At 34.6% G+C, this 17,571-nt stretch overlaps 1 protein-coding gene across 4 annotated transcripts in view; it reads left to right on the top strand.

Moving 5' to 3' along the window:
- The window catches only part of LOC145692856 (uncharacterized), a 129,181-nt gene extending 113,004 nt beyond the window's left edge, over positions 1 to 16,177 (top strand). For all 4 annotated transcript variants that reach the window (XM_081768377.1, XM_081768376.1, XM_081768375.1 and 1 more), the window contains exon 5: positions 15,778 to 16,177. In XM_081768377.1, coding sequence (XP_081624503.1) covers positions 15,778 to 16,028 — 251 coding nt within the window. In that variant the 3' untranslated portion in view covers positions 16,029 to 16,177. The remainder of the gene's footprint in view (positions 1 to 15,777) is intronic.
- The last annotated feature ends 1,394 nt before the right edge of the window (positions 16,178 to 17,571 follow it).

Below are 17,571 nucleotides of genomic sequence, written 5' to 3'. Positions count from 1 at the left end.
AGTGCCTCTTAGATGATCGTTCCTTATTCTACTCTTCCTTGTCGCACCACACATTCATTCATCTTCGTCACTTCTATATACTTTCTCTCATATATATACTCATATGAGCCCGTGGGATTGTCCAGGAAAAGCAGATGAAAATGGCGGATATGAGATTATTAAAATGGATGTACGCTGTGACGAGAGGGGTTAAAATAAGGGTAACAAAATGGAAAATGCAAAGGCAAAAAGGATAACAATAATAATAGTAAAACAAAACAGAGATTTCAATAGAACAATATTCGTACGACAGCATGTTAATAGCATCGTCAGTTTAAAAATCGTTGAAAGTTCAACAAAGGCCTTATCTCACACCGGGATCCCAGCCCAGAATGACCGAGTCATTGTTAGCAGGTTGGGCTGCAAGTAGCGGATTGGGCGATTTTTCAAGTGCTCTTACTACTAAAGTTGCAAGTTGGGCGACACTCTACTTTTGGGGGGCTAATTTTAATTACCTGCAGGCTATAACTCTTAAGAATACACTACTTTTTCTATTTCTACTATAAATCTGCCACATTGACTTGACACCTAGTCTTCGGTTCCAAGCGCTGCTATCGGCTGAAGGAATTCTACTGCCTTTGGCGCAGACGGCTGCAAGGCTCTCTCGCTTAGCAGTAGTTGAACCCTTATTGGCTCAACGCGTGGGTGTGTCGAGGGTGTGAGCTTTAGTTCACATTTTTGCCACGGCTCAAGACATTTTGGCAGTACTATAGGTATATATGAAATCATGAATTTTTAGTTTTATAAAAAACAATAAAAGTTTTGTTTGTTGAGTATTCTATTCACAATGAACAATAGTTTCACTAAAACTAACATGTTCGATACAACTTCAATTCTTGTCTTAGTCTTACGGTTAGTACTTTTTAATATCCAGATCTGACAAATAGACTTTTGTTAAGTTCGCACTGTTGCTGTATCACTGATTGTATTGCTGTCTGTTAATGCTTTGGCCTAATAGTTGTACGGAGCTGTGTAAGAGTGAACATTACAAATTTAATTGAGATACTATATTGTCCATATGAGTATAATGCAATAAGCAAGTGAACTCACAATAAATCTTCGAAGATCCATGACTCCCTGAGAAATAACTTTGAATAAACATACTGTAAATGTCGTAAACTGTATTTCAGAGTCCACAAAACTGACCTAAGCAAATATATTCCCTTGAAAATTAGAAAAGTCACCCATTTTATACTATCCTTACGTACCCAGTTCTACTGCAGCTGACATAGTATGGAGTTTGCCATAACACATCACAGCCAACAGTCAGAAACTGCTATCGCCGGCTGAGCATTGCCAACCCAGACATCTGACATATAATATTTTTATGTTTGTGCTACAAATAGTTCAAATCCGTTACTTTTGAAGTACAACCTCCTTACTTTTCAAGATTCAGATCTGGCAGCACTGCCCGAGCTACCACGAAATTACCAGTGTTCTGTTGTGCCGCCGAAGCCAACCGCGTTTGGCCAGACACTATCTTTTGTGCTAATCAGTACCACAAGCATCGCAGCAATGCCATGTTGAATTTTGTCTCTGATTGATGTTCGAAAATTGATTTGTTGCTGCTATGATTATTTGCTTTGGTGAGTGCTTTTCATTCATTATACTGACAAAGCCTACAAAAACCTTTTTTTTTCTTTTTTCTTTTTTCTTTTTTTTTTTTTTTTTTTTTGTTAAATAATAAATATAAATCATGGCATATCAATAATAAGATAGTGAAGTGAAACTTTTTAATACAGAGGTTTGAGCAAAGCTGAAAAAATCCAAGATATGCTGAATAATTAAGCCCGAAGCTAGAAAATATTTAGCGTTATTTCGAATAGGTTGCGAGATACCGGGATAAGATAAAGAAAGTTGAAGGAAGAATGGAGAATAAAAAACCTTAATAGAAAATCTGAAAATAACACACATTACTATAATTTTTTGTGTGTGTGAAGATGTATTGCATTTTGCGTGGACTGGCTTGCTCCCTGGTCGATTTTTCCTTCAAGCTAAAACGCCAGTACAAAAAGAATTATATATATTGAGTACGAAAGTGCCATACATACCATTCAGTACGAAAATGCCTCAAGAGAAAGTCAAGGGATTGATTTGACGAATAAGTTAGCAAAATGCAAGATGGAAATTCAGATTGATACGAAGAGGTTAGATCACAATCTTGCATTTATTACATTCCAAATGTACTTTGTACCAAAGAGTCTCGGTATTCAAAATCGTTCACTGTTCTGTTTAATTAGTGTGATGTCGAACAATGGCCAAGATATTAAATACTGAATTCATATTATTAAGATTGCAATTGATGTTATTCCGTACTCATGTTTTTGGTGAAATGATTGTTTCATAATATTCTTACATGTTAGTAATTTGGTAGCTTGGATTACTATGAATCTTATACCGTGCCCAAGAAGGTCATCGCATTTTTTGTGACTCATGGTAAGACAAGTCAAAGAATAGAGTAATCTTAAGCAGATGTCAACATCGGCTTCAAGTGTTTACTATCTTTGTAATAGAACAAAATGAGAAGCTTCAATTGATCAATTTATTAGGGACCAGTAATCGTTGCTAGAAGGACAAAAGCTAGAATTTTGATGTCGTTCTCACCCTCAAAGCCCCCGTATGTAGCCTTGTCGTCACTATAGTAGATGTTATATTGAATTTGACCGCTTGACTACCAGTACGTACGTAGCCGAGCCAGCATTCTTTCCTGCCACTACGTACGGCTACGTACATAGTTGGTTCCAACGTCTAAAGAGACATATTCTTGCATGGTAATGGCCACGAAAACATACGAATTATTCTGGTCGGGGAGAACCAGTGTTGCCACAGTCCTAGCTCTGAAGTGGGCTAAAAAATAGTACCAAATTGAAACAAAAAGGGTCGAATTTTAAACCAGGATAATACACGGCTCTATAACATGAAACTGAAAGAGTTAATGTTCTAGAACAACCCCCCACCTCTTCCAAGAGTACAAATCAACATGTCGATATAGATCTATAAAATGCAGAAATGTTGGGGTATCTTTATATTCGTCAATATGGCGTCAATAGTAAACAACTTAGCCCTCTAAGCCAGCAATTATGTCAATGTATTTTTCGTGCTATTATCTTTTGGTGTAGAATCTATGCAACGACATAAATTATAGACTTACTTGAGCACACGCTGGTATTCTGCAGAATATTCAACACTTGATTCAACGTGTTTGTGTGGTTCTATTTTTTTAAAAAAGGTTTGAAGATAATTTCACTGCACTGCTTCCTTTTCGTCTCCTTCATGCGCAGTGCGGATGCGCCCATCTAGCGTCATTTGTATCCCAGTAGGAATTTGAATTACGAATTTTCCACACAAAGTTCCTAGTGTTAAGCGGTGCAACGCCACAGAATGCAAGTTCAACAGCATTTTTTAAGAGTCCAACACACAGTATAAGTAACGTGAGATGCAGGAAAAATCTTACCAACACTTTAGGAAATGTGACAAGCATTTGTTAAATGGTGCTGAATTGGGTAGAATTGTACCAATTTTTTCACAAAAGGGACTGAAAATGGTACTACCATGAGCAAAATAAACGACGCGTCTCTTTATTTTGAAGTTTTTTGAAAATATCTCCGTTTTCTTTATATGTTCGAAATTTCGGAAGGTTTCCCCAGCAGGACAGGTTAATAACAAACCCGTTTTTAATATTTGTGTTAGATATTAGCTTAAAATAAAGAAATTAGAAGCAAAAAACATTAAATCGACAGAAATCTCGAGAATTACCAACTCTGCTAAAGTGGGAAATTTTCAAGAACACGAGGGAATTCTGCATTTCAACACGAAGCAGCGACATCTATGTCATTGAGAGAAATGTGGATTAAATCTACAAACTAAACTTTTAACGAATATTTCTAGTATGTCTTATTATATGCATTATCTGCAAACTCCAAATATATGAATCTATGCTAAGTATTAACATAAAGATAGAGCAAATAGTGGAAATTATCTATGGAAAAGGACGAATTGGTAGGACGATCGTAATGAAATACCGTCTTTACCGGAACAGGCTCAGTTCACGTAAAAAAACAAATAGCTCAGTTAGTTAAAGCAACGAGTCTGTATGCTGAAGTTAGCGGGTTCGTTCCCGTGGAAGTGCCCGTTGTCATTTTTATCACTACACTACGGTTATTTTATTTATTTTTTTTTTTTTTGTGGGAAAGAATCAAATTGTAACGTATGTGTAAAACTCATGACGATACCAAAAAAAGAAAAAATGCCGTTGTCGCACTTGCATTAGCGTCCCTAATTTTGTTTGCAAACAGTTTCGTAATTATTTCCCCTGTGCTCACTGCTCACCATATGCTCGCTGGCGCATAACGAATGTTTCCCAGTAAATGTTAATTCTAATTTGGAGAATTTTATAAAGTTTCACAATATTTCTCACTAGATACTCTTCTATCTACGTGTTTGGATATTTTGATAACAGATGTCCCTATTAAATGTTTAATTTTCCCTAGATGTTTAATTATGGAAAAGTTTTACAATGTATTTGTATTGAATTGAAATTGTTTTGAATTTACTACATAAGGTAAGTAGACCGAAGGAGGAGAACTCAAGTAATTGATATTCTACGTAAAAGCAACCTATTGTAGAATGATGATGCTTCTTACCTTCAGCACATAATCTTTACGTTAGAGAGTCAGACAGAGAAAAATCCTGGTTTTTCCTCCTCTATGACCACCCATCTTAAACCTCTACATATCATTGTTCGTCTCACAAAATTTCGGTGCTCCAAAAACATTCAAATAATAATAATAATAATAATAATAATAATAATAATAATAATAATCCTGAATATGCCATCCTTATATAATGTAAGGATATCTTAGTTTCCTAGTTTAAATCTTAAATATCTTAGTTTAAAATGCTTTCTTTAGTACTTATTTGAGCAACCATGTAGGAGGGGGTACGACTTTTTATTTTGCCCCTCTCATTTCAGTACCCTTCCAACAGAAAGTAATTTTTGATAAGCAGGACAGACAAAATCAATAAGAAATATATTTACAGCATCCTCTCCCCTTTCATGATTGGAATATCACGTAATATTTTTTATTCTACGGAAGATGGCCCTGTGCGGTTAGGCGTAGGTAACTAAAAAAATACCTAATATATAGCGCCCCTTGATTGTAATATTACCGCTTCTTTATTTGTACGAGGGAGCCCCTACACAATCAAGGGTGACAAAAAGAATAGGAAGAGTGTCTATTGATTCCAGTAGTGGATCCAGCACGAACTCCTGGGGGAGGGGAGTTGAAGTGAAACATTCTTTTGATGATGTGAAGCTGTCACAAATTACCACTTAACTAAACTAAACAATAGTGGGGGGAACCGGAACCCAGTCAGTTTAAATTGATGTAAAAGTTTAATTTTTGGCTTCATATTAAAAGTTGTGGTTTCAAATGAGAATTTCAGTCCAAGTGGTCAATCATCAAATCTCGTCGGGCTCTTCAGTGTAGGCTAATACGACCCCCTTATGAGAAAAGGTAAAATTATTAACATGTTTATAACTTTCGAATTTTTCGTCTATTTTAAAGAAATATTTTGCTTCGTATTAAAGTGTTGGTTCCAAATGACAAATTCAGTCCGAGTGGACAATGATCAAATTTCCGGGGGGGCTCTTCAGTATAGGGGGCTACGGCTCCCTTATAAGAAAAGGCAAAAATATGAAAATACTTATAACTTCCGAATTTTCCGTCTATTTTAAAGAAATTATTGGCTTCATATTAAAGCCTTGGCTTCAAATGACAATTTCAGTCCGTGTGGACAATGATCAAATCTCGGAGGGCTCTTCGGTGTAGGGGTTTCGGCTTCTTTATGGGACAAGATTCACGTAGTTGATATTGCAAAATTGTTTTGTATATATAAGTGGAAACTTGCACCATTTGGTTAATTTTACCTCGCATGTTTTGCAGATTCATATTCCAAGCAATAGTTACTTCGCAGAGCTAAAAGAAGGCACTTACTAGTTTCATTAAAATGAAATGTCTTTTATGAGAAGTTCTCATGGAGCCGACGAACGAATAGGCACCCAAACGTTGGTTAAGTCGAACGGTTGAAACCCGTTGAGCTCGCTACAATTATTATTATTATTATTATTATTATTAATAATAATAATAATAATAATAATAATAATAATAATAATAATAATAATAATAATAATAATAGAGCATTCACCTTTGGTGCATGGGGTCCGTGGCTCGATTCCACTTCGCGCCAAGTGAAATTTGAGGTGGACAAATACCGTGTGCATGGGTATGTGTTTTCTTGAGATTTTCCATTTTCCTCCCACTTTCTTCATTTCACCATTTCATTCATCATCATTCTCCCTTAGCGTAGGTGCATAATCGACCAACGTTAAACTAGATATTGCAATTTCAATAATAATAATAATAAAAATTAATTCAACTGAAAGGACTGTAATTTATGTGGACAGCAATTATCATAAATATGCAACCATTATAAAAACAATGCTTTGAGTACAAAGATAATCCTTTCCAAGTGTTAACGAATGCGCACGAGATAAGACATGTCTCGAGAAAGAGACAAGACGCGCTTTGTGACATCCAAGATAATACGAGGCAAATGTTTTGGACACGAGATAGCTTGTAAAATGTCTCGTCTTGTCTGGAATGTCTCGAAAACAAAAGTCTAAGTTTTAATATTATCTTTCAAGATCTATTCTCTCAGAAGTAGTTCTCTGCCTTAAAATTAATAACGACATTTGGGATTTAAAAAAAGATAAACAATGCCTAAAGTTAATAGTTAACTTTTCGAAAAGAAGCTTCATTAAGGGTGAACCTGAAAGATGTCCACAAACTTCGGGAGGTGATTCGTGACATCAAAAGGAGACAAATGGTCCTCTTGCAGTTTTCGAATTCAGCTTCGTTGTCGAGATACAGGGTTGCCAACTGGTCGTGTTTGAGAAACTCACTGAGAATAAATTCAAGTCCAAGAATAAACTACTACTCATATATTTTTCAGGTCAATTGACTTATACCATGTTGTAAGGTCAAATATTTATTTATGAAGTGTGTACAAAATTCGCCAGGGTCTTTTCTGAGAAAATCGTCGAGAAAAAGTCACCTCCAAGAATAAACTACCCCTTGTAAATTTTTCTAAGAGAAATATCTGATACTGCAATATAGGGTTGTTAATTAAATATTGATTAATGAAAAATAAACAAAATTGTTAAAACCATTTTTGAGAAAATAGCGTTTTTCGATTTTCGGCTGTTTGTAAACCACACTTATTTTAGGTGGTAGGAAAAAATGGAAAAGCTCCTGTAAGAATACTAAGTAAACCCTAAGTTTAAAATTTGGTGTAGATAAGTTGAACGGTATGGCCTCTAGGCGAGTGCATATAAAAGTGTGCCGAACGGACGGACCGGAAGGACGGGTGTCGAAAAGTCACATTTTCGGTATGTAGACGCCATGAAACATGTAAATCCGTTGAAATCTGAATTTGATATTATTTTCACAATCACTATATTTTCTTCTCTCTTTTGTCGCTCGAAAAAGAAAAGCCTAAGTTTACCACAAAAAGCTAGGGAGTTTCTCAAAAAATATTCAATTACAGGGCCACCGCACTAAACTTTTTCAATTCAATTTCTTAACTGTGTTAGGCCGCAGTTGTTACTGAAGTGTGTATTTGGATAATACGAATAAAATTATCGTATTATTCAAATACATCGAATGTCAGATTATCGAATAAAAAACTTCGATTGAAGAAAATCCACACTACAAAACTAACTCACACTTTGAGCACATTTTCATTAGACATATAATAGACCAATTAATGTAATCATTGTTTATGAAATATGAAAAAAATCAAATGAGTCACTTTGGGAAAGTCGTTCAAAAAGAACACGTCAAGAGTAACCTACCTCTTGTGAATTGTTTCGAACAATGAGTTAAGATATACTTTTGGTTATTAATGAAATATTTATTTGCGAAATTTGAACAAAATCGCCTGTCGTTCGAGAAAATTGTCGGGGAAATAACCTTGACCCCAAAAATAAACTATCCGTTGTAATTGTTTTTCATAGAAATGACTTATACTAAAATATAGGGTTATTAATGAAATACTTATTTATGAATCATCAATAAAATTGTCCGAGTAATTTTTGAGAAAATCGTGAGGGAAAATAACTCCCCGAATAAACTATCTCTTGAGAATTCTTTCAGGGTAAGCGAGTTATTCCATATTACTAGGTTTTTAATGAAATATTTATTTCTGAGTACGAACAAAATTGCTTGACTCATTTTTGAGAAAACCGTGGAGGAAAAACACCCCCAAGAGTAAACTACCCCTCGCATATTTTTTCAGGACAAACGAGTTTTGCAATATTGTTCGGTTATTAACGAAATATTTATTTTTGAAATATGAATAAACTCTTTTGAGTCGTTTTTGAGAAAATCGCCCAGACAACACTCCACCAAGAATAAACTACCCCTCGCATTTTTTTTAGGACAAACGAGTTATGCCATATTGATAAGTTATTAATGAAATCTTTATTTATGAAATATGAACGAAAACATTTGAGTCCATTTTGAGAAAATCACTGAGAAAAAACTCACCCCCTTAGTATAAACTACCCCTTGTAGATTTTTCTCAGATAAATGCCTTATACCACAAAATAGGGTTGTTAATTAAATATTGATTTATAAAAAAAGAAAGAAAACAAGATCGTTAGAGCCAGTTATGAGAAAATATCTTTTTTCTATTTTCATCGTACAGGAAACTACCCTTGTTTTGGGAGTAGGAGGGAAATAAAAAAACTATAGGAAATACTATGAAAATCTTAAACTAAAATTTGGTGCAGATAAGTTGAACGGTATGGCCTCTAGGCGAGTGCACAGAAAAGTGTAGCGAACGGACGGACGAACAGATAGACATGTATCGAAAAATAACTTTTTCGGTGTTAGGGGCTATAATACGTATAAATTCGTTGAAATCTCAAATTTGATTTTTTTTTCGAACACCATACTTTCTTCTCTCATTTGTCACTTCAAAGTAAAAGGAACTCAGAACTACAGATAAAAGACACCTACTTTTACACATAGACATTATTTATTGATTTAAAACTGTTTTAGTTTGTGTCATTTCACTTCCAATTGAAAGGTTTTACAATGATTAACGGCATACCAATGACGAGACGGAAGTTTTCAGGAAGTAAATGCATTCAGAAGTCTAGATTGCATTACAGCTATCAGCCTGTTTTTATTTCTGCAATTGTTAACAGCTGTAATTTCGTCCAAACGCTACATGAAATAATTTTTAGTTGACGTCATTGTGTTACTATTTTAGTATTGTTCTCTTCAGACTTGGTTGAAGTTTTGTCTTAACGGTTATACATTTTTTCTTATTTCATCGTTACACATAAGAATAAAATGTTGTGGTGACTGGATAGATTCGAACCTACGAACATTGAGTTTTTATTCTTCAAACAATTTACCAATGGACCAAGCTTTGTCCTCACGTTAACGTACGGTTACAGGGTTTATTACGATTTAAATAAAATGGCTGGCTGCTAGAGTTTCCTGCCCAAATATTTCGATAAAAAATTTTCATTGCTTCGTACATTGTTTAGATACACATTTTAGGAGAGTGAATTTTGGTGCATATAATAATTTCATGCCAGATAAAAGCTGGATAAGTTTTAATAACATGTTTCATATGTAGTTCTCAATAATAGACTTGTTGTTCGGGATGACGTTCCAAGGTTTAGCATTGACTAGCAGTTTTTGCTATTAATATCCCTTCTAGCAATATTGGCAGTAGACAAAAGTTAGCCCGTGTTAAAGCTTTTTGCTCCTAATTTAGTTATTTTACTTTATTATTTAACGAATATATTGAAAATTGTCAGAGACACGTATGCAGTAATTTATTTCGGGAAGGGTCCGACTTCAATATTAGGATAAATTATAATAAAATTTTAAAAGATAATCCCCAAAATTAGGCTAAATTTACAGAAAAGTTGGGGTTTCAGAGGGGGTCCGGACCCCCTAGACCCACCCATAAATGCGTTCTTGTTTGTCAGTAACATTTCCTCATTTTGAAACCCTCAAAAACTTCGGATAGACTATATAAAGGAAAACGAGTTATTTTCGATGAAATATCACTTCAAGGAGACGCGTCAGTTTTATTGCACAGTGTGGTATCCCACGTTCACAATGGCAAGAGTTTATTTCCTCTGATTCTCTGTCATTGTGCTCTATCGAAAGGTTAGGTTTGTAACATATTACTCCTACGAACAAGCATGACTGTCAGATAGGAATACTGAACACAACTCCAGAGAAATGCATGCTGGAACTTACGTTTATAGCTACGCTTTGGTGATTTGCCCTCAAGGTCAATCGAGTGGTAATTCAGTTCCGTCTCTGTTCTTAAGCCATGTTCGTATTACTTCGAACAGTTTTGATAATGAAAAGCATGCCTCTTAATATAACAGACTTCTTTCGCGTAAGAAATCGAAACTCAGTTGGTCAGAGCAACTAGTCTGTAAGAATTAGGTTGTTAGTTAGTTAGGAGCCCAGTACGAGTAAGGGTTTTTATTACTATTGTTTTTATCTTTTTTATGTGAGGAAAAATCAAATTGTGACATCGCGATATCAAATGTATTTGATTAGGTAGCTTTGTCTTACCTAAACTTTAAACATCAGTAACCGTCGAAATTATTTCACTAACCGATCACTCACTGAACATTTCAAACACGTCAAACCAGTGGCATAACATGAAGGTTAACCTCTCCTCCGCAGTCCTTAGTTATGCGTCCGTACTTTCAAGGGCGGACTAAGGGCCGGGCGACTGCCCGGGGTGCCAGAGAAAGAGGGGCACCAAAACGAGCCTCAAAAAGTAAATTTTACAATGTGCTTTCTACTGACGTTTTTGGTTTATATTCTTGTAAAGTAGTGGCAATTATATGATCTTTTTACATTTCACTATGGAAGAAGAGAGTTTCATAGTACTAAGGGGGCTGTATCGAAAAATTGAGAGATGGCATGTAGAATAAAGAGTGCCGGGAATTAAGTATTGTTTGTTTGTTTGCTTGAGTTTAGCGTTCCACGGTTATGCCTTAATGGGCAAGGGAGATGTGGATACTAATTATAGTGGAATCCGAACCACTTTTATCGTTCAACAGTAATCCACCGGGAATTGGACCCGGTACCACAGAGGGCAGGCGTGCTAGCCACTAGACCAGAGGAGGTGGAGTTGGTATTGTTTATAGCGGGCCATATTCTTTGTGAAGTTTTCCTAGGTAATGGATTTCTTTTTGAAAATGGGTTTAAAACAGGGGCGTCATTTAGGGAGGGCAGGGAGGGGCATTTGCCTCCCCTGAGTTTGAGATGTATATAGATTTTATCATTAGAATAGTAGTAAATCAGTGAAAAACGCGAAATTTTACTTATATCAAGAGGTCTTGCCCCCCCCCCCCAAAGCAAAATCTGAAATGACGCTCCTGGTTTAAACTATTAAAAACACTATGATAAAATGTAAAATATAGGCTACTACTAGGGGAAGGGCGCCAAAAAGTCACTTTGCCCGTGTGAAAATTTGGCCTGCTCCGCCCCGGCGTACTTTCTGTATATTTTTTGGCATTGCAGCTTGTGCGGTCCCCACGCCACATTGTAACGGGGGCGCTATTTACGCCTACCTTTCGAACGTAATTCAATAACTGTTTAAGAAATTCTACCATCAGCGAGGAAACGGGAATATATTTTTCTAATAGTCCCATAGAACTTTCACTCAGAACGCCAGATGCAATTTTTCAGAGTGGGCTCTGGCTCATATTCAGGAATAATAATAATAATAATAATAATAATAATAATAATAATAATAATAATAATAATAATAATAATAATAATAAATATGAATGTCTTTGGAGAGCCGAAATTATGTGACACGAATCATTATAGATAGAGCTTTAAGATGAGTGGTCATAGGGGAGGAAAAACAGGATTTTTCTCTCTCTGACTCTCTAACGTTAAGATTATGTGCTGAAGGTAAGAAGCATCATTATTCTACAATAGGTTGCTTTTACGTAGAATATCTATTACTTGAGCTCTCCTCCTTCGGGCAACTTTGCTTATGTAGTAAATTCAAAACAATTTCAATTTAAGACAAATATTTATAGAGAAAATTAAACATTTAATAGGGAAATCTGTTATCAAAATATCCAAACTTTTTTTTTTTTTTTGGTATCGTCATGAGTTTTACACATATGTTACATTTTGATTCTTTCCCAAATAAAAAATAAATAAAATAACCTTAGTGATAAAAATGACAACAGTATTTCCACGGGATTCGAACCGTCTACCTTCGGTATACAAACTCGTTGCTTTATCTAACTGAGCTATTTGCTTTCTTACGTAAGCTGAACCTGTTCTACAGTAAAGACGATTTTTCATTACGACTGGGCTAACAATTCGTCTTTTTCCATAGGTAATTTCCACTATTTGCACTATCTATACGTTAATACTTAGCATAGATTCATATATTTGGAGTTCGCTGATAATGCATATAATAAGACATACTAGAAATATTTCGTTAAAATTTTCGTTTGTAGATCTAATCCACGCTTCTCTCAATGACATAGATGTCGCTGCTTCGTGTTGAACTGCAGAATTCCCTCGCGTTCTTGAAAATTTCCCACTTTAGCAGAGTTGGTAATTCTCGAGATTTCTGTCGATTTAATGTTTTTTGCTTCTAATTTCTTTATTTTAAGCTAATATCTAACACAAATATTAAAAACGGGTTTGTTATTAACCTGTCCTGCTGGGGGAACCTTCCGAAATTTCGAACATATAAAGAAAACGGAGATATTTTCAAAAAAACTTCAAAATAAAGAGACGCGTCATTTATTTTGCTCATAGTAGTACCAACGGGCCGATGAATGACAAAAGGGCTGAATTTGGTACAATTGTACCAAGTGTGGCAACAGGAGGACCGAAGTCTAAGCGTTGTTGTCTACGATCGTAATGTCATCTGTTACTGAGAGTACGAATCTCTGCTATTTATGATATATGTGTTTTTGTTGTTATGTATTTTGTATCACAAAAGCAGTAGAATATGGAGGAAGAGAAAGGTTAGGCCTATAGTTCATCAGATTGTGTTCCAATGAATGCAACGCTGTAACCACTAGACTACAGAAAACCCAAATGTTAATTGTAATAGTTTTAAAATAATTATGGTATTAGCAACCAATATGGTTGATGATTTGTTTGTATTATTTGTTGCCCAAAGCTCTCCGCTTAGCATGGTGTGCACTCTAGTTACAGGGCTGGGATTCAAATGGTTAAATATAAATTGAGTTTTTCATCACATTTTAGAAGGAAGTATATTGAAACCTCCCTTAATAGACACCTTACCATCGCAGACACCTGCATAATGCGGACAGACTCTTTGTCGCGACAAAAGTATATATTATTATAGGAAAGAACCTTCCCTTTTACGAACATTCTTAGGTACATAGACAGACAGTTTTCTTTTACCTTCCCTTTTACGGACGCACTTAGGTACGGATACGGGCAGTCTTCTTTTACTTTCCCTTTTACGGACACTTTTAGGTACGGAGATGGACAGTATAAGTCTTATTTTATCTTCCCTTTTACGGACACTCTTAGCTACGGAAACGGACAGTCTTCTTTTACCTTCTCTTTTACGGACGCTCTTAGGTACGGAAATGGACAGTCTTCTTTTAGCTCTGACGTTATAGTAACCACTTTACAACAGACGAAGATTATTCTCAGCTCGTAAGTATTTAGCACAGAAAATACTTTCTGCAATTTGAAAATAGAGGTACTTCCAACTGACCCAGCAGCTACAAGCAAACTTCGATCAGAAACTAGTGTCTGCAGGATTATCAAACAGACAACTATTACATACTTTTCCCCTCCTAAGAAATTCATTCGTCATGATTGGTTAGCTTTATCTACATATTTTTGAATTTTTAGTAATAATGTTGCAGGTTTTCGTAAACTTATTGGACTTTTATAAGGTTAAGCTGCCTACAAGCATTGAGAATAGATAACAAATAAAGTCACAAATTCCCCACATTCCTTCTAGATTTTTTTTCTTTACAGATCTTGCAGATCCAATCCAAAACGATAGTTCAGGTATTCTTGCAATGATAAGAATGTACGACTCGTTTTTCGTTTTTCGAAACTGTCTCAGACCATTCTGTACTCACTAAACACACGAAAGTTTGCTCGTCTTCCACCCTTACAAGTATAAATTACTTTCTCTATTCAAAATAAAGTGATATCCAAGACATAAGTATTGCAATATTTTGCTATGTTGAAAACGTGTCATTTGTTACATAAAATAATTTGTTACGTTGAATTAGTATAGTACTTAATTATTCTACACTATTATTAAAATAAAATTGATCAAAGCATAAAATGTATATCAAAAATACATGTGTTTCCTCTTGTGTATTCGACAAAACATAGCGAACTCTCTGCCTCTGCACACTGATTCTGTCATACTCTGAATTCTGGACATGGATCTCATAGTAGCGCCACATTTATAAGAAGAAAAGGAAAGAAAATGTGAACCTAAATGATATTTAGAACTTCTGCATTTTAGAAGTTACGCATTTCCATGATTTTTAGGATTGGCAAATATGGATCGGTTTTGGACTTCTGCACTTTAGAAGTTACGCACTTACATGATTTTTTAGGATTGGTACATGTAGATCATTTTCGGACTTTTGCACTTCAGGAATTACACACTTACATGATTTTTAGGATTGGTACATATAGATCATTTTTGATCTTCTGCACTTTAGAAGTTGCGCACTTACATGATTTTTGTAATTGAGATTATTTTTTGGACTTCTGAACTTCATAAGTTACGCACTTACATGATTTTTTTAGAATTGAGATCAGTTTTTGACTTCTGCATTTTAGGAGTTACGCACTTACATGATTTTTAGGATTAATTCATATAGATCACGTTTAGACTTCTGCACTTCAGAAATTACGCACTTACATAATTTTTAGGATTGGGATCATTTTTGACTTCTGCACTTTAGGAGTTACGTATTTACATTATTTTTAGGATTGGTACATACAGGTCATTTTAGAACTTATGCACTTTAGGAGTTGCGCACTTACATAATTTTTATAATTGAGATCATTTTTGGACTTCTGCACTTTAGGAATTACGCACTTACATGATTTTTACGATCGATACGTGTAGATCATTTTTGGACTTCCGCAGTTTAGGAGTTACGCAGTTACATGTTTCTTAGGATTGATACATGTAGATCATTTTTGAACTTCTGCACTTAGGACTTTCTGCATACAAGGTTTAGAATACGTTAGGACTTTTGGCTGAACCCCACCACAACCATTCAACGGAAACGAAATATGAAGGTTCACGTAGTTACATGTTGTCGCTAGACTATACTTAAAACGTAGTCATATGGAAAACTACATAATCTATTTAGATACATCTGTAAAAATGCAAAACCGTAATTAATTGGGCAAATAAAACTACTTATTTGTGAGTTCATGATAAATGTTAATGATTAGGACTATTTAGACATAACTTAACTGCAAAAATAATACGTAAAAGTTATTTGCGTACATGGTTAGTATTTTTCGTCTATAAATAACATAGAATACAATGACAATAATAATGATGATGATAATTTAGTATTAGGTAATGTGCAAAGGTTATAATCCACGTATTTACCAACAGGACTTCTTTCGAGTTCAAGATATGAGGAGAGCTCACATCCAAGTCCTTCTTCAATTCAAGCAAACGGTGGTCTGGAAGCTTTGGTGATCATTGCAAACAACCCTTCTTTACAAGCTGTTGCAAAATGCAGTCAAGTGTCCAAGCTACTTCAACTCATTTATGAAGCGGAATTACAAAGGATTGACATTGAGAAACAGAGGTTGAAGGTCGAAATGGATCTTCTTTCGACATTTAACAGACAATTTCATTAATTTATGAAAAGGTTCAAGCTTTTAAAGTTGCAAGTAAAGTTGCAAGCTTTTTAAAATTTCAATACCGCTTTTGTCACTAAATGATCAAGCAAAAACTTAATGCATTTAGCGTTGTAAGTTATAGCATCTAATAAATTGTGGAAAATTTAGCACAAGTCTTTTCATGCTTTTATATTGCTAAAACAAGATGTATTTACAAAATTCGTAATTTCTGAACGTTTCTTCTTGCCAATTTTTTTTTTTTTTTTTTTTTTTTTTTTTTTTGTAAATGTTATTTTCACATGGGGAATACATTATCAACTTAGTTACCGTATAATTTGTATAGTTCAATTTTACTGAATAGCTTTAATATTTAAAACCACTATATTAAATGTATTATAGGTGTCAATAATATATATTACAAAATATTTTAAAAGGAAGTATTTCACAATATCCAATAACGTAAATGTAACAAATATATTAATATTTCCAAAATTCTTGTTTTATTTTGTATCCAGTTTGTGGTTTGCATTGCAATTCAATCAATCCCTCCTTATCTGAAGATGAATCTAATTGTAAGATTATTTATAATTGATTATTATTAGGATAACTAGAAATTGTGTTGTTCTTACTAAATACTTAAGTACATGAAAAATATACTTTTTCTGCACTATTGATCTTTTTGAAACAAAGTCTTCTCAAGTTATTATCTAAATTTCAGTTTTTTAAAAAAAAATCAAGTTAGAACATAAATAAGCACTTTCTACTAAATATTATAACGTGAAGCAATCCTATTGTGAATACACGCATATTTACAGCACATACCTGAATAATTCACCTTTTCCGAATGTTAAAACCATGATCATGTTATAACCTTTGCACATCACATATCGTTGTCTTCCATTTTTCCTTAAGATGCACTTTCAAATTTGTGATTTTATTCACTAAGATTCATTGTTAAAATATACCTACTTATGTAATTTCCACGTAATACACGTAAGACTTCACATCTATTTATTTAGTTAGTTAGGCCTGCTCTGCACTATAGAATAAATCCTAGGAAATCTCTTACGCTTTTTCCTATAGTCAAAATCTAAACGTGTATGGCATCAGATCGCCTATCATTTCCTACATTCTGAACAATGCTATGAGATTTTTCTTGTTTAGAGCACACTCTATTTCTGAAAGAAAATTCGAAAGATTTCGATTTAAGGGACATCAAGTGAGAGAAAGTGAAATCAAATTTGCTTTCTTCCCGCCAGCCGTATGTGGGTGAAAGAGCAAAAATACTCGACAAATGAAAAGTGGTGCAGGAACTGATGAGATATGATTTGCTAATTTATCTTCTGATTTTCATACTTTTTTAGAGGTGTGCAATACCTGGTACCAATATCAGTAGAACTTGCAGTGTAGTTACGTGTATGGCACAAATGGGTACGAGATATGTCGTAATATTTTCCCTCAGATAATTCAAAAGATATTTCCTAGGACTTATCTCATAGTGTATAGCAGGCCTTACAATATCATGAACATATGTTTATTACTTCGAGATTTCCTGCTGTTT

The sequence above is a fragment of the Thermobia domestica genome, chromosome 8 (genome assembly GCF_964235325.1).
Source record: "Thermobia domestica chromosome 8, izTheDome1.hap1.1, whole genome shotgun sequence".
NCBI classification, from domain to species: domain Eukaryota; kingdom Metazoa; phylum Arthropoda; class Insecta; order Zygentoma; family Lepismatidae; genus Thermobia; species Thermobia domestica.
This window is presented reverse-complemented; position numbering and strand designations above follow the sequence as displayed.